This window comes from Squalius cephalus, assembly GCF_949319135.1.
Source record: "Squalius cephalus genome assembly, chromosome: 4".
NCBI lineage: Eukaryota > Metazoa > Chordata > Actinopteri > Cypriniformes > Leuciscidae > Squalius > Squalius cephalus.
In genome coordinates this window covers 43013079-43036821 of record NC_137125.1, presented here as the reverse complement: position 1 = coordinate 43036821, position 23743 = coordinate 43013079, and the positions used below count along the sequence as shown (strand labels likewise).

The 23743-nt window shown below is 37.6% G+C and overlaps 1 protein-coding gene and 1 long non-coding RNA gene across 2 annotated transcripts in view; both read right to left on the bottom strand.

The window, feature by feature from the left end:
• The window catches only part of LOC307156733, a 113531-nt gene that overhangs the window by 3637 nt on the left and 86151 nt on the right, over positions 1 to 23743 (bottom strand). The window lies entirely within an intron of this gene.
• On the bottom strand, positions 3201 to 6836 carry LOC307157567 (podocan-like protein 1). Its single transcript, XM_079869510.1, has 4 exons — positions 6729 to 6836; positions 6406 to 6489; positions 5055 to 6048; positions 3201 to 4939 (listed from the first exon to the last, which is right to left on the bottom strand). Exons 2-4 carry the CDS (start codon positions 6470 to 6472, stop codon positions 3838 to 3840), a joined length of 2163 nt encoding a protein of 720 aa, XP_079725636.1. The 5' UTR covers positions 6473 to 6489; positions 6729 to 6836; the 3' UTR covers positions 3201 to 3837.

The following is a 23743-nucleotide window of genomic DNA, read 5'->3' as shown; positions in this document are numbered from 1 at the left end:
GAAAGACTTTGCAGGTTCGCAGACACGTTGTGTCCAAAGTGTTTGTCTCAATGAGGGTTAAATAAAATAGAGGGAAAAAGAGAAAAAGTGATGGTGAGAGAGATCAGGGGGCTGTAAGTTCAAATACATACATGTGTCCATATGTACAAGTGTGGGTGTGGGTGTATAGAGGTCCGTCTGGCTCCCATGGTCCTGTCTTCGACTCTTACTCTCTTGCTCAGTTGCCACCTCCCCCTTTCTCTCTCTCCTCCCTCTGTTCTGTCTCTCTCTCTCCCTTTCCTCTCCACTGACTCAAGCGCCACCTCACTTCGGCTGCAGTAATAGCAGAGTCGCTCAGCTTTAGATTGTATAGTGGCCACTTGATCAGTGTCCCTTTAATCTGAAGGGCCACACAACACATTTGTAAAGTCATACTTTTATATAAATTAAGTGAGCAGATTATGTGTGGTGAGCCATTTTATATCATGTTACAGTTTTCTTTTGCTCTTCAAGTGATTAGATTACTTTAATAAACATAAAGTGATGAATACAATTTACAGTCTAGTTTTATCCAGCGGTTATACAGTATAAGTATAAATGCACACTTGTGATGTTATACTTCAATAATAACATTGATCTGATTGTAACATTTAGTCATTTAGCTGACGTTTTATCTTAAGCGACTTAAATAATGAGGACAAACCCTAGATATGTATCATACATATACATATCATATGTATCATACAAGAGTCAACAATATTTGCAGTACTCCAAATAATGTTGGAAGCACCAAAAAGAACAGAAAGATTGGTCAAACTAAGTTTTTTTATTATTATTTATACATGCAAGACTCCCTAGTTCTATGTCATCCTAACAGGTTCTCCTGACCAGTGTTGACCTGATTTTCTGTTTATTGACCTGGACAGACGCTTTGTCTCTATCCATTTATTCCTTTTCCTTTTCCAGGGTGGGGTTTCATTTCCTGGCTTTGTGTTTGCAGACATTCTTCTTTGGTAACTAAGTTCAGGCCCTCTGTTCATTAAACGCCACAGGCTAGACTAAAACCTACTGGAATCACAGATGTTAGCATTAGCATTAAAAGAGCAGGCAGGCTTTTGTAGTTATAGTGATCCTCATTATTTTCAGAATTTCCTTTACTTTTAAATTTACTGTGCTGAAATGCCTACTTCAAGCAACTGAATTTTCAGGCAATGCAACAGTCATTGGGTTCACAAGATTTGAAGATGTCTGCAATCTGAGGCCATATTCTAATAATGTATGTTCCTAAACATGCCCTATCTTAGCTCACATTTATGCAAGGACTGCCACGGTCGCACACTGTAATTCATTCAACCATTCAAAGCGTTAACTGGAAATATGGAGAAAGAGTGATAATTAAAGAAATATTTGTGAATTTTAAATGTTCCTGAAAAAAAAGTGTAGGGGAAAGTGGGGTGCGAGGTAACAGCGGTAAATTGTGCCACCTTGATTTACTAAATGGAGCATAAATAGCGCATAAATTATCATCAGTGTCTGTGATTGACAGATATACATGTGAAATGTATAAAAGTATATATTTATTTTAAAAAAATGGGTAAAATGGATTATTGTTGCTTTATTTCCAATGGGATTTTAGAATTGGATGCAGTACACAAAATTTTTTTTTTTTTTTTTTTTTGATAAATGTATTTTACATATATTGTAGATATTACATAATAATTCAGCTTATCACTTTGGTAAATTGTGTCACTATAGAAGTCATATTTCTATAGCCTTTACTTAAAGCTGATTCTTTATCATTTTAGTTAATAGAAGACATCCTGACAAATAATTAGGAGAGTCTGCTTTCTCATTTTTCCTTGCTTAGAGGAAAACTTAAGTAAAATGTGTCACAGCTTACCCACCCTCCTATTTGTAAATAGTAACATTGGGCTGGTTATAGTAAGATCAACTGAACAAGTAAAAAGAAAAACAGTAAAATTTAAAAATGTATCAAAAAGATAAATTATAGGGGTCAGGGTCCTGCTGGACTGTAGGGAGGTTCTGGAAGAGTCCTTCACCTTCCTAAAATCTTTTTTTCTGTCTTCCTCCCTTCTTTCCCTCTCTCCCTCTCTCTCTCTCTTTCTCCAGCTGTCTCCCAGTGCCACGTAGCTTTCCTGCATTATTAGACAGATGGAATTCACCAACCCTACACATGAAGCTGCTATTTGCTTTCTTTCCATCTCATTTCTCTCTCACTTTGTCACCCCCTTCCCCCTCTTCACCTCTCTTTCTTTGTATTCCCTGACTCATTCTCCACTTACACACACTCATATGGTTTGCTTAAATAGTCTCACATAATTGAAAGTAAAGACCTCAAGACTTTGGCAGCGCCGTGTCAAAAAAGCCTAGTCATATCTTTGACCAGGCACATAATATCTGTTTTAACAGGTCAGTTTAAATTAATGTCCACAAATATTCAAGATTTTGGGGGCAAATGTAGAATTTTAAAGAACAGTCATTAACAACCCATTTTGATCTACAGCTGATATGATTATTGGGGGGAGCAGAGCCGTATACAATCTGTAAGCAGATTTCAAATGTTTTAATAGAATATATGAATAGAACTGAAATTCATTTTAGAATAACCAGGAGAAGAAAAAAAAAAGAATGATTCAAAGTTTTGTATCGTGCAGCATTTTTTTTTTTTAATGTACTCTTCTGCCATCTATTGGTGAATACAACCAAGTACAAGTGTCTCTCACAATGTAGTATTGTCCTTTATTCTGGACTCATCCTGTGTGCACAAACTGGAGCAAGAGGACACTCAAAAAACTTTCAACCAAACATGTTTGTTTTGCAGTGGATTTCTTTCCTAAACACACACATGCATATTGGATGCATTGGCGTGGATGGACTGTGTAAGTCCCAAGTGAGAGAAAGAAAGAAACAGCCAAGTTAACCCCGGCCAAATTCTGAATAATGTGCTTTTCTTCAAATCTGGCAAGAATCACCACAGCCAAGCAGCAAACCCTGCCAAGCATTTACCAAGAAAAATAAAACAAGCAATTTTCAGAGAATTTTTTTTTTACTAGGGATAATGCAAAACATGCTGAGAATATTATATCTACTTGTCATGATGAATTTTAGAAGAGTTTATCTTTGCAGCGTGCCCTTGAGCTATGAAAGGTCATGAAGAACCACTTTGGCAAATCAGTGCTGATATAACATTGACAAGAGAGAGATAAAGCAGACTGCCAAGTTAGAAAATGGGTGTTTTATTTTAATAGGTAATACACTTTATGAAATACACTTATGAAACATCAATATCATTTTAAAAGAACTGTCTTGAGATTTGTCCTAGCAAAAACAGCCTTGTTCTCTCTGGTGTTCAATAAGTCACATTTGTAACAGTAACAGTTGCAAACATCAATGCATCTTATGGAAGTCAAGTCCCCCAAGACACAGACATTAAAATTCGGTTATTTTGGGGATTTTATTTGATAAAATCAGTGACACACAACAGGAAGGTATAAGGAAATGGACATCAGGAATGGATGGTGACCCAGATTGGACTCAAAACCGTGTCCCCATGAGCACAACCGCTCTTTATGTGTCGAAAGCAACACACTACACAATCCTATTTTGTAAGGTCAGTGCCTGGATATAATTCATCCCCTATATGACGTTTACAATCTATATCACTAACTGCAAATTTCAGACTCTTCATCCTTATCAAAAAAACAATTTTCTCCATCATGGTACCAAATGCAGCTTGGCTCTGTTAAAGGTCTTCAGTCCAGACAAGCAAGAAAAACCAAGCTAAAACTAGTAAATTCCACTTGATGACCATTTCCAGGGCTTCCCAATCAGTTTAGTCTAGTAAAAGTGAACCACCTGAAAGCCTCGGAGGCATCGGAATGCCAACGTGTCCAGGTGGCCCAGATCTATCATGTTATATTCCAGGTCCACCTTGACCAGGCGGCTAAGGGGAGACTCGTTGCCTCGACCCCAACAGAAAGCATCACGTGGAATTGCATGGATCTTGTTGTTCGCAAATGTTGCAGAGTGCAGCCACAATGGGAGCTGCCGTGGAACCTGTTGTAAGGCGTTGTGACTCATGTCTAGCTGATGCAGAAGTGGAAGAACTCGGAAGGCACCAAGGGCCACCTTGGAGATCTTGTTTCTAGCTAGTCCTAGGTGCTCCAACTGAGGCATTGAAATAAAAGCATCCTTAGTTATGCTAGATATGAAGTTTCCTTCCAAGTTGAGGGTCTTTATGGTCCAGGGTAGATTGTGAGGAACCTGCTTCAAAGAATTGCCCTCTAGATTTAAACTCTCAAGGTTACTGGCATTCAGTAGTGCTTCTTTCCCAAGTCCTTTATTGGTCAATCTATTTGCACTTAGATCCAGCACCTGCAGCTCCGCCACACCCCAGAACATGTCGCCTTGAAGACTTTGAATGCGGTTGCCTCTGAGATAGAGTTCTTGAAGACTGAGGGGCAGCTGCAGCGGAACAGAGGAAAGCTGGTTGTAGGAAAGTGTAAGTGTTCGAAGTTTGCCCAAAGGAAGAAGAACTCCCGGAGGGATAGTAGACGATTTGTTCCCCAGGCTGTTGTTGCTCAGGCTGAGGATCAGAAGGCCTGGGCAGCGTCCGAAGGCTGCGTCAGACATCACACTTATCTGGTTCCCATCCAACCGTAGTTCCTCGAGAGTGACTGGCAGGTCAGTGGGAATGCTTCGGAGAAGGTTCCGCTCCACGTATAGTCTCTTTAGGCTCTGAATCCCTTCAAAGGCACCCTCGATCGACGCATCTGTTAAACGGTTGTTGCTTAACACCAGGAACTCCATGGAGTCGTACTCAGAGAGCAAGTTCAACTGAATGCTATCGATGTGGTTGTTCATTAAGAGGATGTAACGGGAGTTGTATGGAATTCCATAAGGTATTTTGCCCAAATCTTTGTCGGAACACTGCACAACCCTGGAAAACAAGAGATCATATTACAAGTCAAATTGAAGCATAGAAACTGAAGCAATACTCAGTAGCATAAGGGAAATTCTTAAGCATGTTGTTTTAAGACCTAGCAGAAACATACCTCCCATAGCAGGAACATTCTGAGGGACAGTAGTGATCTTCAAAATAGGGAAAATACGAAGGTGTTGTTGGCTTCAATTTCCGCTCTCGTTTGAACTTTTTCACTTTCTTTGCTTTTTTCAAAATTTTGGTTGTCTTCTTCACCTTTCCTTTGATCACCTTTTTTTTCTTCGCTTTTAGTGTTGTATTGTCTTTAAGTTTGGCACCTGCTGCTTTTTTTGGGAGTTTTGCCATGAAAGTACTCGGAGGGGTCTTTGCAGTGGGTCCTGCCCTTGCTGCCATTGCTGTGACATCAACGCTCACTTCCTCCAGTGGGTGAAGTTTAGAGGCATTCGTGACGTGGAGTTCCACTCTGAGGTCATCAATTGTGCTGCTTTCATTTACTAGTAAGGTGGTTCCCATTGCCTCAGCAGTTGAATTTACAACGTGAAGTATTGTGGTTTCAACTGTAGTTTTGGATGAAAGTGCATTATTGGTTATGATAGCCAAGGTCTCAGCAGTTGCTTGTCTTTGTGATGTGGAGGGGGATGATGGAAGTAGAGTAACTGATTCTTTAAGCAAGTGCAGGACAGGTTGGAAGGCAGTGGCCATGGCAGGAGGAGTGGTATATTGATTGACTGTTGGAGGTAAATGTTCCTCACCCTCCACTTCTTGTAAATAGGTGGTACTCCATGCAGTGAGGACGGGTCTGGTTGAAAATGCATCCGACAGATTTTGTCCTTGCTGATCCTCTTTTTCTTTGACTTCCTTCTTTATTACATCACTTTCTGTGTGCCCTCTTGTTTGTTTCTCGCTTTCTGTTTTCTTTATATCATGCTCTTCAGTTCTCTTACTGTGAACTGTGTCTGTTTCTTCATCCACCCCTTGGAGTGTGACTTTTTCTTCACTTCTTTTCTCCTTTCCAGTGTTGAGAGCCTCCATCAACTGATCAAGTCTCTCCTCAGCCCAAAGATCACCTTCTACAGATACATTCCGCAGGACTGTCACATTTACACCTATAAGAGTTAATACACCTTTGTGAACTTTACAAACACTTTACCCCTCACAAATGAATGATTCAGTTGCTTTTAGGACAACTATAATACATTTAAAATAGAAAGATCATTTGGGCAATCTACGTTACATGATTAAATAATTGCACTAGTCATTATTTAGGGATATTACTGACAAACTACAATACAATAATATAATACAAATAAACATAATACAAATAAATGTACATATATGAATTGAACATAATGCATGTTTATTAGTCCAAGTGCATGTCAGAATTCTGTACTTAACCTTAAAACACAGACCTAACAAAATATTAAGTAAAAGTAATAAATTAGTTAAATTTGAGGAACACTTACTCGGCTGAAGCACAAAAGTGTGTACAGGCACAGCAAAAATCCAAAACAGCAGCATTGGAGGCTTCATTTTTTGGCTAAAAATGGCTAAGGAGAAGAAAACAATTCTCTAATTACCATGTGAAAAATTGATCGTTAAATTTATTTGTCTGCGGTGATTAACCAAGCACTTGGAGACTGAAATAAAAATGCTACACACATGAAATGGCTGACAAAGCAAAATAAAGGTGCCAGGAAGCATCTGAACGGCTTCCATTTAATCGTGAGCAATAAATCCAGATCTTGAAGATTTTTTTAATGAGATCTGCCCGGCAGGCACAGCTTACCTGGAGTGTGTTCAAGGTGAGTATGTGGCGTCCTTCAGATGTATAAGTCCTTGTTTTCAGCAGATATGGAAGACATGCTGGCTTCCTGTGTTGCACAGACTGTCTTTACACCACCGAGACTGACTCAGTACACACATACACAAACAAATAGATGCGGATACAGACTAATGGACGCATTTAAAGACTCTCCTTCTCCCTAATGCAATTCCACATACACACTCAGGAAAATGAAACACTCTTGAGTAAAAGCTCTCTTCAAAGACACTTATCATTACGGGAATTTTCTCACTCACACACTAAATCCAGAAAAATCTAACGGATCATTTCAGGGGAACGGAGATAGACTTACGTTAGAGAGGTCAAAGGTCGGGATTCATTTTAGGATTCACACTATTTGCCTTACTTTCACAGACACCAGTGCCGACCCACTGGCACCACAATGACAAGTGTTTCCCTAAAAGGTCTGTGACATTTGACCTTTCAATAGGTTCATATTTAACTGTGTGAGGTGAGACAAAACTTTTGGAAGAAGAAAGTTAATCTATTTTTCTAAAGGGCATAACCAAATATTTAAGACTGAGAATTCAAATGTAAAAGTTTCAGAATCTGTCATTTTTACAATGACAATTTTGTTTAATTCTAAAATTGTAATATAAAATATCAAACCAAGAGACTAGTGCAAACAAATGGTGCAAAACCTTTTGTCAGAAATTCCTCCACTTTTCTGGGATCATTTTTGCAAACCACTGCCTAACTCTGACTCCCACTGTTTGTCCCAGTGGAGCTTTATCAGACGCAGATTTATCCAGAGTGTGAGAAAATAAAAATACGATTAAAAAAAGATGTTTGCTGCCACCACAAAGCAGCAGGAGAGGAGCGTGTGAGCTGGCAGGCAAATACAGACAACATATATGAATAAAATATTATCTGAACAATATTATTAATTCAAATAATTATTAATCAAATGTATCTGTATAACACGTTTCACAACGAATATTGACTAATTTCTCAATAATGTTTTTTTTTCTCTGACATTTTCTATAGCACCCCCTTGAGGCCCCCTGGACTACCTGTCATCATATACTCACCCTCATGTTGTTTCAATCCTTTATGAATTTCTTTCTTCTGCTGAACAGAAAGGAAGATATTTAGAAGAATATCAGTAACCAGACAGTTTCTGGTCTCATTGGACTTCCATAGTATATATTTTTTTTCCTACTATGGAAGTCAATGAGACCAGAAACTGTCTGGTTACTGACATTCTTCTAAATATTTTCCTTTCTGTTCAGCAGAAGATAGAAATTCATACAGGTTTGAAACAACATGAGGGTGAGTATATGATGACAGAATTTTCATTTTAAAGTGGAGTATCCCTTTAAGACAAGTATAAACCATTAAGACAAGTATTTCTATGTAACTTAATAAGTGGACAACAGTGTAGCCCCACACAGGCTGACACAGCGGGTCTGCACTAAATTTTTTTAAGGATGTTTAAACTACCACACCTGATAATCACATCTAAAATACTTCATTATATACACACACCACCTAGAATACAGCAGAGGGTGAAGTATAATTATATAAAATACAAATAAAAAAGATGTTATAAAATTATGAATAATAATTGTATATACATAAAAAATAGGAAGCATTTACAAAAATAGGTATTTAAAAAAAACGGATTTAGTTCTTACAATAAACCACAAGGGGATGGTAGAGGACCGTTTAACTTTTCAAACGCTCACCCAGACTGACCACTCCGTTGTGTTACATAAGAATTCAGGTCAGAATTGTATATAGAAGCGGATTGTTTATCCAACAAACTTTTCCAGCTACCTGTTTATGAAGTGCTACTGGCATCAGCACACATAAAAATAGAAAACAGTAGGACACTGAGAAATGTTTCAATGCTATCATACTGACGCAGGGGCCCTGAGCTCTAGATGGACAGAATGAGGGAACGACAAAGACTCGGGAAGAGACAGGACAGTGTTAGTCTCGCTATCTCCTGGGATGAGGAAAGAACCTGGGGCAGTTTGTTCAGGACAAACCACCTGTATGGGAAAAGTGACAATCAACTGTTTGGAAAATGGCAACAGGGAGGAGAATAAAGGGTGTCATCTCACATGCACTCTTAAGAAGAGCTTATATTTGGGCTGAATATGATGTAATATATCTGAACGCTGCATTTGCAGGCCTTATACCAGTATTGCTACTCATTTAAGATGGTGTCAGTGGTAAACACTTCACGTGTTGAAAGACAGCCATGACACACCTAGACTCAACACTAAAGCTTTTGTTAACTCTCCTGTGTGCACGTGCTAACGCTGTAATGACGCACACCTGGTCAGGAGACAGCTGAACAGACAGCTGTCCAATTACATTTGCTCAAAGGACTGTAATTTCAACACGGCTTGTTGTTTATGAATGCAAATATCCTAAAATTAAAGCTGACAGTCTGTATTTTACCCGAACAGTGATGAAGTCAAAGACAGCTAATAGAAACCTCATGGTTGATTGTCCAAATCGACAGTTTAGATCTGAAACAAAAGCAAATGTTTTAGCTTTCAAAAGGACTAATTGACGGCAGTTTGAGTGCGTGTGTGAGTGTGTGCAGGCTATAAACACTTATTCATCAATCCACTCAATAACCAATCCACCGCTGCAATGAAGTTTCCACAACAACTCGCTATTAAATGTGTACGCTGAAGGTTAAAAAGATTATTTAGGCTCATGTGAATTCATTAAAGCCCAAACTGTTCTTCAGTTTTGACGCAAACATTTAGCGTATACATACAGCAAAATGCCTAAACCCAAAATATACTTCAGTTTTGACGCAAACGTTAAACGTATACATACAGCAAAACTCCTAAACCCAAAATATAGCCTACTTCAGTTTTGACGCAAACGTTTAACGTATACATACAGCAAAACTCCTAAACCCAAAATATAGCCTACTTCAGTTTTGACGCAAACGTTTAGCGTATACGTAGCCTACAGCAAAACGCATAAACCCAAAATATACTTCAGTTTTGACACAAACTTTTAGCGTATACGTAGCCTACAGTAAAATGCATAAACCCAAAATATACTTCAGTTTTGACACAAACGTTTAGCGTATACGTAGCCTACAGCAAAACGCATAAACCCAAAATATACTTCAGTTTTGACACAAACGTTTAGCGTATACGTAGCCTACAGCAAAACGCATAAACCCAAAATATACTTCAGTTTTGACACAAACGTTTAGCGTATACGTAGCCTACAGTAAAACGCATAAACCCAAAGTATACTTCAGTTTTGACACAAACGTTTAGCGTATACGTAGCCTACAGTAAAACGCAGAAACCCAAAGTATACTTCAGTTTTGACACAAACTTTTAGCGTATACGTAGCCTACAGTAAAACGCATAAACCCAAAATATACTTCAGTTTTGACACAAACGTTTAGCGTATACGTAGCCTACAGTAAAACGCATAAACCCAAAGTATACTTCAGTTTTGACACAAACGTTTAGCGTATACGTAGCCTACAGTAAAACGCATAAACCCAAAATATACTTCAGTTTTGATGCAAATAAACAATAAAATAAAATGCGCACAAGAAATTTTCATCTTTGTCTGGTGTCTTCTATTTCTGTACAGAAGTTATGACCGATAAAAACGTACTTGTTTAAACTAGAATTGCCCACCGGTTCTGGGTGATAGGCTATGGAAAACACAGCGGACCATCAATATCTTGCATACTTTACTGGGATTTTATTGTAGGCCTATTGCTCCAACAACAATTCCCAAGAGTCAGGTCACTGGTGAAAATGTAAGTGACTACACCATGTTTCTGAATATGCTTGGCTCTTTTCTATTATTTGGTAAGTAAATAAGATGTGATAAATAAGAATGCTTAAACAAAAGTAACACAACTGTTTATTGAACATCAAGTGATAAACAGACAATGTTTGAGGTCAAAAAGCCCATTAAAGTACCATGATTCCCATTTTGGATCCTGTCCACCTTGGGTGGTTCAAACATTGACCTGATGCTGAGGAACACCTGGGTCTCTCACAGAGTAATTTACCAACCAAGAAAGAGCTTTCTGGTTTTGTGTACAATGACTGGAATGTGGTATTATTTTCAATAGAAATGGTCAAGTTTCTGCTGAAACTAGTGATGCTTCTATTGAAACCAGAAGGGAAAACAGAGGAAGAAGAGCCAGAGTGAGAACACAATGACATTGACTGAGAATAGGATATCCCCTCCCCTCAACCAAAGACATCTGCCATTTTTCCTGTCTGCTGGGGGTCAGGGGTTTAAAAGGTCATAGGTCGCAGAGAGTGATCAATTTGTTTGAGTCACGATCATACAGTACAGAGCAAACAAACTCTATGCTTGCCTTATCTTTATACGCATATAAAACCTTATCAACCGTCTGTCTCTCTGATGTCACTAACTACAGGACAATCTGTCTGCCGCCCATGTCTCTGACACAAAAGCCTGTGTACATGTTTAATCACAGCTCACCGCTAACTCTGGCTCGGTCTCACAACCTAGAGCCGATCACCAGAAGGTTTCTAAAGCAGAAGTTGAGCAAGCGATCTCGAGAAGCACTTCACTTTAGTCCTGGATGACCGGAAACTGACCGCACGCTGCCAGTCACACATGCACAAACATAGACTTTCAGGCACTTCGCTCGCCTAGAACATCCAAATATTTTCACGGATCCATCCTTCTTTCATGAGATCTGAGGCCTGAAGCGGGGCCCCAGCAGGCCCCTGCTCTGTTGTCTTAACCCTGCCTAGAATATCCCAGCGTATTACTGCCCTCTTCATGTTTTCATTGGACATGTGGGTCGGTCAATGTGTAGAGAGGAGCTCGACGTCTTTGGAAAGCACTGAGAGGAATAAAAATGTGAGGAGACGTGTTGAAAGAAAAAATGATATACATGTGTCATGTTGTTGACGAATGGGAAATTTATAACTCACCCCCTAACATTAGGGTCATAGAACATTATATTTTCAAAATACTATATACAGATATCTATTTACCTTTTGGGAATAGCAACTTGTTAAGAATATAACCACATTTAGAGAAATTTATGCTTAAAACAAGAAATATATATGGTCTAAATGACCTAAAATCTAATCTGACAACCATTAAGGTCAGAGTTGATTAAGTTTGTGTCTATGACGGGAAGTTGCATTCCTGACTCCGCTTTAACATGTAAGAATGAGACTGATGTAAAAGACAGAACAATCTATATAATGGAGCTTTCTATCTGTGAGGATTTATTAAACGCATGCACACAGACAGACACATACAGGCATTGTATTGATTTGTGCACATATGTAGGACGCTAGAGACTAAGACGCAGCTGGTGATATTCTGATGATAATGCAAAATACAAAGATAGAGAGAGGGAGACAGATTTATAGAGTGCTGGTTAAAAGCCTGCCAAGTTAGACTGTGATTTTAAATTTGGCTGTAACCTACTGCATGATTATTCAGAGGACCATATGTACAGATTGTGCGTGTGTGTGTGTGTGTACTTTAAAGCACACCATATGCTTCATGACGCATGTATCAATGCTGCATTTCCCGATCAATCAAACACACGCACACACAATCCCAGAGTGCAATAACAACAATTAAAATATGCACTAAAAACAGATGCAATTCTAATTCACAATGCGTCTAATTGCACCATTTTTGATTTAAGAGCTATAGCAGAGGGGAAGATCTAATAAAACTATAAGATTTTAAATGTAAATCACACAAAGTATAATACCATAAACATTTGCCAAATTTGACAGCATTACAATTTAATTCTACTTTCTAAGGACTGGATATTCTACAGATAGCCATAGTTTTATGTTTATTTTTAAATGTATCCATCTAATAGTATAGTAGAAACAAGTGTTGTGTCAACTTAACAGTTGCATATCTATTTATAGTATTTTTATTTTTAAATTTTTATTATAAATCCGTTTTTATACATGAAAATAAATGGATTCCTTCATATTTTAGCTACAGCTTGAAGCTTTATAAATTTTAGCATCATATTACCAGAAAGTGTCAGAAGCTATGTTTAATTCAAAGTTACGCATTTGCGCAAAATTGGAATATTGCATAATACACAAGGCAGCATGTCCATCTCATGTGTTCAAAAGAACAAAATCGTCACTTCCTGGGAAATTGGCGCAAAATTTCTAATAAAAATGAAAGTTTTTTTCTTTATCATAAATGACTTGCGTCTCAAAGCACGCAGATGAAACGCAATAAATGCTGTCATTTAATCTTGCGTTCGGATGCTGGTGTTTGGGAAAGAAATCGTGTGAGACTCTTTTGGAAAGTCATTACCAAATCATTCTGATGCTAGACTTCGGCTCAGGCATTTCACATCCACTATTTAGTCCACAAAGTCACGTGAGTTTTAGGTTGCGCATTGAGGGATTATTCGGTAAATGTGTTTCCAACGTAGTTCTTCTTAACTGATAAAAAATGTATCCACCTCAAAGGAGAGCATGCATTTTTAATGCACATTTTTAGAATTGATTCGCCTCTTGGCGTTTCCATCCAGTGCTTTTTTATGAAATATCCCAAAATGTGCATACAATTATGTAGATGGAAACATAGCTAGTGGCATAAAAAAATTGAAAACTCATGACATAACTACAGAAATTATACAATAACTTATAAAATATACATATAAATATATATCCCAAAAATTGCAGAGTGCTTTTAAGAGAACAAGGTAAAGGGCCACCCATGAGCGCATTAGAGGAAAGACATGTGGCAGACTTCTAGAGACACTGCTGATTTGTCTGGTGGTGAGATCTAGGCTTAAACTGTGTGTATCTGCAGGGGGGTCAGGTTGGCGAGACGTATTATTATGTCATGACAGCTCTCATTGGCAAACTTGTGTTTGTGTGTGTTTTGGGGGAGGCAAGAGGTTGGCTGTGGGGGGCATGATAGGTGACGCCAAAGACGACCAAGACTGCATGACAACAGACCTCTCATTGGCTGCATAGTGGCTCTTTTAACCAATCATGCAGTCCCTTGAGTAGTGGAAAAAAAACAGATGCTTAGCATTGTGTGAAAGTGCACTCTCTCGAAATTAGGAGAGACAACGAGAGAGAGAGGTTTTGAGTTGTCGAGTTGAGTTTCCCAAAAGACGATTCATCTTTCTCAAGGTGCTGTGATGCGTTTCACAAAAGGAGATACGCAAAAGTTCAGAGATCATATTTGCATGTTAATAGAGCTTGAAATGCACATTTTCAAAAGCAAACCACCTTCACGCTTCTTCCACCGTTTAGATTTCCCTTCCCAAGGGTTCATTTTAGAAGCTTTCCTTGCAAACTTTGAAAACAATACGTCTGGGTACGGCTTACAGGAGCATGTCTGCCGTAGACAGATGTTCATTTCATAAGCTTGTGTCTCTCTCGCTCGGATGATGATATGTTTTTAGGTCAGGCTGAACAGACACTGTGCAAGAGCAGATAAAACTGATTTCAGAGGGTTAGGAAAGATCAGTGTTAACCCTTTCAGTGTCCAGAAAACTCTTGTGTTCATGTGTAAACTATATGTACACATTTGTAGCTATTAATTCATGAGATTTGCAAACAAAATGTCAGGGTGAAGTGGCATCAGCTGAAGTTGATATCAAAAAGTTGATATGAAAAAAAGGAGGCTCATTAAAAGAATGAAAAGCCATTTTTGATTATTTCCTAGAATTGTTTTTTTTAATATATAAAACTCTTTCACTGCTTGTTAATATTTGAAAGAAATCACATTCATGTGTTGCATCCAAAAGTTATCTGGTCCAAACAACTTTAAATTTCAGTTAATTTGACCTTTTTATGGCAAAGCAAAGGTTGGTTCGGGTTGTAAATGTCATGTGGTGTGACTCCTGGATTAATTATTCATAACATTTGTTAAAAAATATACATATTTATAAAACTAAAAAAATAATAATTTATTACTTTTTATTTGATGGTTAAACCACATGACATTTATTATTTATTATTTAAATGTTATGTTAGGTGATGAGGTCAGTGTACAGCACAGTATTCAGCAAGCAGACAAAGGGCCTATTCAGCTTGAAATGTACACATATTAAAGCTTGTACTGACACCTACCTGAACAAAACTCATCACCACAACCAATCTACTGTCTTTTACCCTGGATACAAACTATAAATAACTGTCAAATCCACCCTGTTGAGAGAATTTCAATAATAACACTGTCAAATTGGTTTGTCCCTTAAGAAAGGCTGTTTTCTTCCCATCCTGAAGGGTGTTTAAATTAGAAGAGTGTCTCTCAGTCTCAATCTAGATAAGTCACTGTGTTTCCATGTCAACCTGTCTCAGATCGAACCACCGGCTGACATGTTGATGATTAATGTTGTAGAGCCTTGGCTTGTTTGCTTGTACCGATGGAAAATGTGCCAATTTTTCTACTCCCCCCTCAAAAAAGATATGGCCAGATTAGGATGTTAAGTTGCTGTTGCTGTTCTGAACTTGTGCACAGAGATTCAAACAAGTGAATCATTTCATTTTGATCTGATTCATTTACACAAACCATGCGAACAAACCGATTCACTAAAACAATTATGCTATAATAACATATAAGACTGCTTCCACATGCGGCAGTTTGTTTACACACAGTCTTGACAGAAACTGAGGGGCCAGTCTGTTCTGCTCCAGGAACCCCAGACAATCCACTTAAAATGAAGAGAGCGCAGGCTGTCCCTTCTCATCATGGTGTGGTAAAGTGAAGACCAGACCCTCAAATCTCCTGTGAGCTGTGCCAGTTTGGGGGGAAATATAAAGCCGGTGTAATTTTATAATGCTGTATATGTGTGTCTGTTTATGTACAGACACAGTAGTAATCCAGTCTTTTGAGTGGATTAAATTGGATTGTCTGGAAACCTTCTTCCTTCTGCACTCTGGTATACACACAAACACTGACTTAAACATTTGCTTAGCTATCTAAATAGGGAAATATCATAGATTTGATAGTTTTTATTTAATAAAATAATAGTTTAAGCACTTGCATACACTTGTTTTATGATTTATGTGAATGATATGAATAAGTTCTACAAACTCTCTCTTTATGTATATAGTATTATGGTTAGAGTTAATCATAAAAAAAAATTGAAAACAGAAAAAAATACACAGTATCTTCTATATATATATGTGTATATATATATATATATATATATATATATATATATATATATATACATATACTGTATATATTCTTTATGTTCTTTTTACATATAGTTACATACATATAGTTTACATCTCACAAAAAATATATTTATAATTTTCTTTTTAATTCAAACAATTTTGAATGCCACAAAATGACCGCAAATAAAGTTGTCTCTATACTATAACTGAATACATAAACACGTTTTTTTTACTGAGCTTAAAACTTTTCCATAGTTAGATTTTTATTAGGTCATTTATTAAACCATTTTCCTTGTGTGGTCCCCACAAAGCAGGTAACATCAGGTTTTACTTTGGAAACATTTGGTCCCTTCAATTTAGGCATTAAGACCAGACCCACACACAGTCTTCCTGTGGGTACATGAACATGTTTTAGTGTGTAGGCATCTTCCAAAGTTTATACACAAAACATCATAACACACACTTTCAACCAGATGCTAGATCGCTCAACGGAAAAAGAACAAAACTACACAAACAAGCTTCTCCAACCCATTACTCTCCCTACTGCACATTATAAAGAAATGTATGTAGCTCTTTAGATTAGTGTGTGTGTGTGTGTGTGTGTGTGTGTGTGTGTTATTTGCATCTGCTTGAAATATTCTGCTTCCTTTATGTGGCTCTGGCCTCCCACATCCTTCATTAGCTCTTTTATCATCCAGCAACTTAAATAAAGTCCCAGCTACACACGAACATGTGTGGAGAGAAATACTTCTAACATAAGGAAAGAATCAAAACAAAAAGAAACAGTCAAACACAACTAGATTATTGATCATCTTGCCAGAAAGTTTTCATGTACTTAGTTAGCCATATCTCTCTCTCTCTCTCTCTCTCTCTCTCTCTCTCTCTCTCTCTCTCTCTCTCTCTCTCTCTCTCTCTCTCTCTCTCTCTCTCTCTCTCTCTCTCTCTCTCTCTCTCTCTCTCTCTCTCTCTCTCTCTCTCTCTCTCTCTCTCTCTCTCTCTCTCTCTCTCTCTCTCTCTCTCTCTCTCACCCACAGTGACTAACACTTCCTGGAAGACTTCACAAGCAGTTATTTTCCTGCTTACTGATTATCGTATAGCCACTAACTAGAAACACTCATTAAAGACCAATGCAGTCGTCTGTAATTAGGAAGTACCTGTTTAGTTCAATGAGCAATGTGTATTATGTAAGTGAGGGAGTATTACTGTATGTGTGTTTATGGTTTATATTCTGAACGGAATACTACTGCACAGTTAACACTGTATACTACCAACTATTTTTTTTTTAATGTATTATCATTGTAAAAAATATACTGTCAGATAATTAAAAATATATATATTTTTCTAATTGTGCATTAAAAATGTATTTTTATTTGACCAGATGTCTAAGAAGAAAGAAAGGTCATGTTGAGTGAATTGCATTATGGGATACAGAATGTTGCGTACTACACGTTTTGGCAGTAGATCATCTGTGCATATAGTATACTGTACATACTGCGTTGTGAAGGTGTGTGGAAGAAAGAAAAAGGACAAATTATGATATGACTCTTCAATATTGTAATTGTTTCTCCTGGGCAGATATGATATTACATGGAGAGCAAATGGAGAGTTCTGCTGAATCTCACATATTAATTACTCATTCAATCTCACATGGGTTTTTGCAAAAGAGAACAAAAATGAAAGTGCTGAGCTATCCACTTTTTTTCTCTCTCTCTACACTCTTAAGGCCCGTTCACACCAAGGACTATAACTATGATTCTAATAATGAAGATGTAATTCTAATTATAAAAGAATAGCAGAGTCTACACGGCACAGAAAAACAATATTGTTGGAATCACTTTCAGAATGATTTATTTCCAGCTGAAATCATGTGATTCAATTGCCTGATATACTGACACCAAATTTCTTTATTGTTCTTTGCTTAGGGGTAAAAAGAAGTTGGATATCAGCGATTTGCTGTTAACGAACATCCAGACGCCATCCACGTCTATGCTTTTCCCTCTCAATAACAAAATAAACACACATGACAGCAGTGAGAAACAGCAGAACAGATCTGATCGGAACGGATTGGAATAGAGGCTTTCGAGAGCATGCATAAAAGTCACATCCTTTGGATTTTCCTGGCAAAAAAGAACCCGAGTGCTTCACATAAAAATCAGTCTACGTACTTTACAGGCTTTCATAGACAAATGAAGATGGGGAAGGTCTCGTTTTTAAGTGTCTTTACAAGCATTGGCAATAAAAAAAATGATTAATACATGAACATTTTTACATATGGCCCCTTTAAGCAGCAGACAACAAAACTGCAGAGCATGCTTAGAATAAACATTCCGCTGGTGTGAACACTAATATAGTTATCATTATTGGTGTGAATGGGCCTTTACTGTATGTCAACATGGGCTCATTAAAGTCCATTTTTAATGAACCCAAAGAATGTTAGGGGAAACATCTGAAGCAGAGTTGATGCTCAAATAAAACCCAACGGAGAGCCACAGAAATCTGCTGCTAGGCATCTAACATATTCAGGAGTCAATGGAATAACACTAGTTAATTTGCATTCGCCATTAACCATTATCTGCTTTCCATTATCCATTAGCTCCTGTTTGCAGGCTTTTAAGTGATTATTCTCAGAGGTTACGGGTGCAAATACTGGTTTAGTGTTTAGCAGTGGACAGCTACTGTATTCTGTAATGAGACCAATTCAATTAAAACACAGATGGTGTCATCAGCCACTGTCAAATCACAGTAATCTGCTGTCTTGGGCAACTTTTAGAGGATTTGGGGGGACATGTTTTCTGTATATCTGGTTGTGCATGTGTGGGTTTGTGAAAGACAGTCATAATACAACCAACCAGCATCTCAACACTAGCTGGACTGAACAATATCAACTGACCTAAATACTCATCACACAAATGTACAGAAAGATTATAAATATGCAAATGCATCTGATCACTGCATGAGTAATGAACAGCTAGTGGGCTGAAAAGAGTCACTGATCTGTGTTTGCCACTCCATATTGGTGTAACATTTAAATTATTCAAAATGTTTATTTAAAAATACAAATCTGTCATGATTACTCACCCTCATGTCGTCACAAACGCGTAGGACTTTTTTTCATCCATGGGACACAAAAGGAGGAATGTCAAACATGTCGTCATTAAAAGCTCATAAATCTTCTGAAGCAATACGACAATTTTGCGTGATGAACCAACCTACACCGACATTTTATTTGCAATTTTACCCGCTTGAATGGAAGCTTGTTTCCGCCATGGAATAAAAAATAAAAAAGGTCATTGTGACTTTTTATTACACAATTCTGACACAATTCAGAGTTTGTTACCCGCAATTCTGACACTTTTTCTCACGATTGCACGTTTATATCTCGCAATTTTGAAATGTTTCAGGTAAAACAAAAACAAGTCAGAATTTTGAGATTTAAACACAATTGCGAGAGAAAAAAAGAATTGTGAGAGGAAAAGTTGCAATTAACAAGCTTCCATAGTATCGGATGAAAATATATTTTTAATAAAAGGATATGTACTTTATGATGACTAGTGAGTGAAATATGTACTTTTCAAGGATTACATGAAATTGTAAGGAGAGTGACATACTGCTCCTTTTTGTTGTCATTTACTAATACTATTTTGTCAAAAAAAACCAAGTATATATACACACCTTGATTTACTTCTCTTCAAATGGAAAAAAAAAAGTGACGGATGTTCTTCCAAAGTGCATGTGTTACATGCCTCTACATGAACAAACCTCAAGAACAGAGATCCACACCTGATTGTATACATGTCAAACACTCCCTGAAACATAAAAAGAGAAGGTGTAACCACACACACACACACACACAAACAAACACACACAAAAAGCCAAAAGTTTCAGTTCTGTTGTGCTTTTAATTAAAACAAAAAGTGTTCTCCTTAGGCTTTATTTTTCATCTAAAGTCTGGGAAACTGCTCATGATTTCATAAGACCCTCAAGTCAATTTTTAGCCAGTGAGTAAAAGTAAACCCATGTTTTTTTTTTTTCGCATATTTTGCATATGCAAGTATATTTGAATAAGTGTAAACGCATGTGTCCGTGCATATGAATTTCAGCATGTTTGAGTTTGCGAGTGTGTCCTTGTACGTGTCACCATGTGTGTGTTTGGCCTCCACAGTCCTTCATTAATGCAGAATTAACATGGATATGTTCAGAACATCCTGTCCCTAAGAACCGAGGTCACTGCGTTTATCTGAATTATTCAGTTCAAGGAAAAACACAAACAGATTACTGTGTGCTGAATGCATCAAAAATAAGGAGGACTAGAAACGACCCTGTTCCTGGGGCGTCTATTGTGTACTGTAGCATCAAAAATGTAAATTCTGTCATCATTTACTCACCCTCATGTCTTGGTTTTTGCACCAATGCCATAGCATAGAAGAACCATTTTTGGCAACCAAAACAACCTTTCAGTGTACAGTGTTTGTGTACAGTACAACCTTTTCAGTGTTTTTCCACTTTAAAAAGCCTTTGGTGAAATGGATGTCCTTCATGGAACCCTAATCCTTTATTTATACAATGAAAGTCAATGGTGTCCAGGGTTCTTTCAGACAAAAACAGAAGAAATATAGTCATTCAGGTTTGGAACAACATGAGGAGGAGTAAACAATGACAACATTTTGACTTTACGATGAATCTCTTTAAGTGCTGAAGATCTGCGAAGGGTTACAATGAAAAATGCAACATCCAGTACACATGCAGTACTGTGCAAAAGTCTTAGGCATGTTAATATCCCCACCCCAAAAATGTCCCCAAAAATGGTTTTAAGTCAGTTATTCATATCTTTTGCTGTGTGTCAGTAGGAACTATCAGTTTACATTTCCAAACATTCTTTTTGCCATTAATTGTAATAATCCAGTGAGATCTGTGTATGCACAAGGAGTCTGACAGCAGCCGGTATGATCTGATCTCACCATCATCGAGTCCGTCTGTGATTACATGAAGAAACAGAAGAAACTGAGACAGACTAAATCCAGAAGAACTGCGGGAACGTCTCCGAGATGCTTGAAGAAACCTTCCTGCAAAGCTACCTGAAAAACTATGCGCAAGTGTACCTCGACAAAAGCCGTTTTAAACGCAAAGGGTCGTTACACCAAATATTGATTTGGATTTGTTAATAGAAGTTAAATCATTTTAACACAAGCGCCAATACTTTTCACAGTACTGTAGCTTTGCAGGAAGGTTTCTTCAAGCATCTCGGAGACGTTCCCGCAGTTCTTCTGGATTTAGTCTGTCTCAGTTTCTTCTGTTTCTTCATGTAATCACAGACGGACTCGATGATGGTGAGATCAGATCATACCGGCTGTTGTCAGATTCCTTGTGCATACAGAAATCTCGCTGGATTACTAAAATTAATGGCAAAAAGAATGTTTGGAAATGTAAACTGATATTTCCTACTGACACACTACAGCAAAAGATATAAATAACTGACTTAAAACCATTTTTGGGGACATTTTTGGGGTGGGGATATTAACATGCCTAAGACTTTTGCACAGTACTGTATATTTTCTCTCTCTCCATTCAATCAATCTATCTATTCTTTTGCTCTATCCAGATGTCTTTCAACGCCCGCGTAGCCTTCCTGCATGGTATTTAATAAACGCATTCGACCCTGCCGCTGGTATGAACAGCTGCCCATCTGTCCTCTATTTGTCTGCCTCCCACTTACTAGAATATTGATGCGGTCCTGCTTTAGCCTCGTTTGATGTCAGCGTTTGTGCCGTTGTTACATCATTAAGACGCGGCTGTACACTGCAACATCAGATAAGCCTGTGGAACAATACAAAAACTGGGGAAAGAAAGTATTTCACGCCAATATTATGTAAGGTGTACCAAAAACTATGATTATGTAATTGGCTTAATCATACAGAAAGGTTTCTTTAGTATAGATGCAGATGAATTCCCTTCTCCACCCACATACGCATATATATTTTCCTGTCATGTCAGTAAAGGGCAGCCTGTGCCAGGATTGTAACACAACTCACACTGAGGATGCTTATGCGGTGAGGCAATTACACACACACACATTTTGTGGTGTATGAGGTTAGTATGACATACGCAGAGCACACACCATCAGCTCAACTTTACTTTGGCCTTTAAAGGCGTTATGGCTGCGCAGAAAAAAAAAATAATGACAGAGAAACTATTTCAGAATGCCTCACGCTCTTAAATGGGTCGAGTTAAACTGCGATGTAAGCAGGTGACATAACGCTCGGCTGTAGTATAGATGCTGTCACTATCTACACCAAAGCATCTGAATCTGTCCATATGAACCTCTCCCACAGGAAAACCACCCACAGCTGCGCACACTGGCCTAGAAATAACTGATTAGACCGTATGTATGTATGCATGTGTGTGTGTATAAAATGCAAGATCGTGTTTTTAAAAACCAACTGGCCTGTTTTCTTTCTTTTTTTTATCTGGGATTTCTGTAATGGTGATGTAACTTCAGAATGGGTGCAGAAAAGCCTTTTGATTTGTCTACACAGCAGGAAATTCATAACACGATCTCTGCCATCCTACATCCCGTCACTTGCATAACCGTATTGAACCGGTTGCCAAGGCAGCCGGACTGCCATCCATGTTTAACGCATCGTTGGGTCACTGAAGGCCTTTTTTTTTTCAGCCGCACGATTACACAACAACGTTCTTGGGGAAAGGGATGGTTTAAGCTAGATAAGGGGATGTTTATGTGTATAGTTTAATTTGTCATAAATACTGAGTTTTACATCAGAATTGTCTACATTAGAGGTTCATGAATGTGATAATCAAGCGTGTGTGTTTGTGTGTGTGTGTGTGTGTGTGTGTGTGTGTGTGCACTTCCGTGCTTGAGCCCTACTGATTCTATCTGTGCCATGTGTTTCACAATGGAGTGTATTGTGTTATCTATCTTTTCCAGAGAAAATTTCAGCTTATGACAGTTTCGCTATCACAGATATATTTGGACTCTGTGTAACTGACCTCTCAACCTATGAAACCGCATTACCTTTTAACCTCGGGGAAAAATTTGACTCACACTGAAAATAAATACAAATTACTGTGCAACATGGAAACAATACATGTAAAATATATAAATAATAATATACAAATATATAATACTATTTAAAATAATATATTTTAAAATACATTAATATAAATACGGAGTAACAATTTTAACATTCAATCTTAATATTGTTCAAATAAAAAATAAATATTATTTAATCTTAATTTCATTATTAATTTTAATATTCAAACATAATATTTAATTACTGTGCAACAAGGAACCCTTAAAGTCCCCCTGTAGTCAATAATTTTATCCCGTAAAACTCATCTTTGATCACCAAAATGACATATTTAAAAGTTTTTTCCTTGAAAAAAATCCTTGAATGTAACTCTACACCCTTGCCTCATTTAGTATACGTAGTTCTATGAATATGCAAATTAGCCCCGCCTCCACTCACTCAGCTCAGAGATCCACTCATTGACGATCACGTTGACGATTTCAAACCGCGTTTTTTGGTTCACTGCAGTTTTAAGGAGAAAATGCTCAGCAATGGTGTTGACTAGACTTAAACAACAATAAAAGCTTGACTTTAAACAGACTTTAAGGGAAATGTGTAAACTAGGGAATAATAATAAAAACTGCTGTGTGAATATGATAAACGCTGATTCAGTTCGGTCCTATAATCAACACAAGGTTTTTTCAGGTCAAGACATTAAAGTCAGAGAATTTCAATATTATGACCAAGGTCAATGTGATTGTGCATTAGTATTAAACCTGATTATTTAACCGCTACTTACTTGATG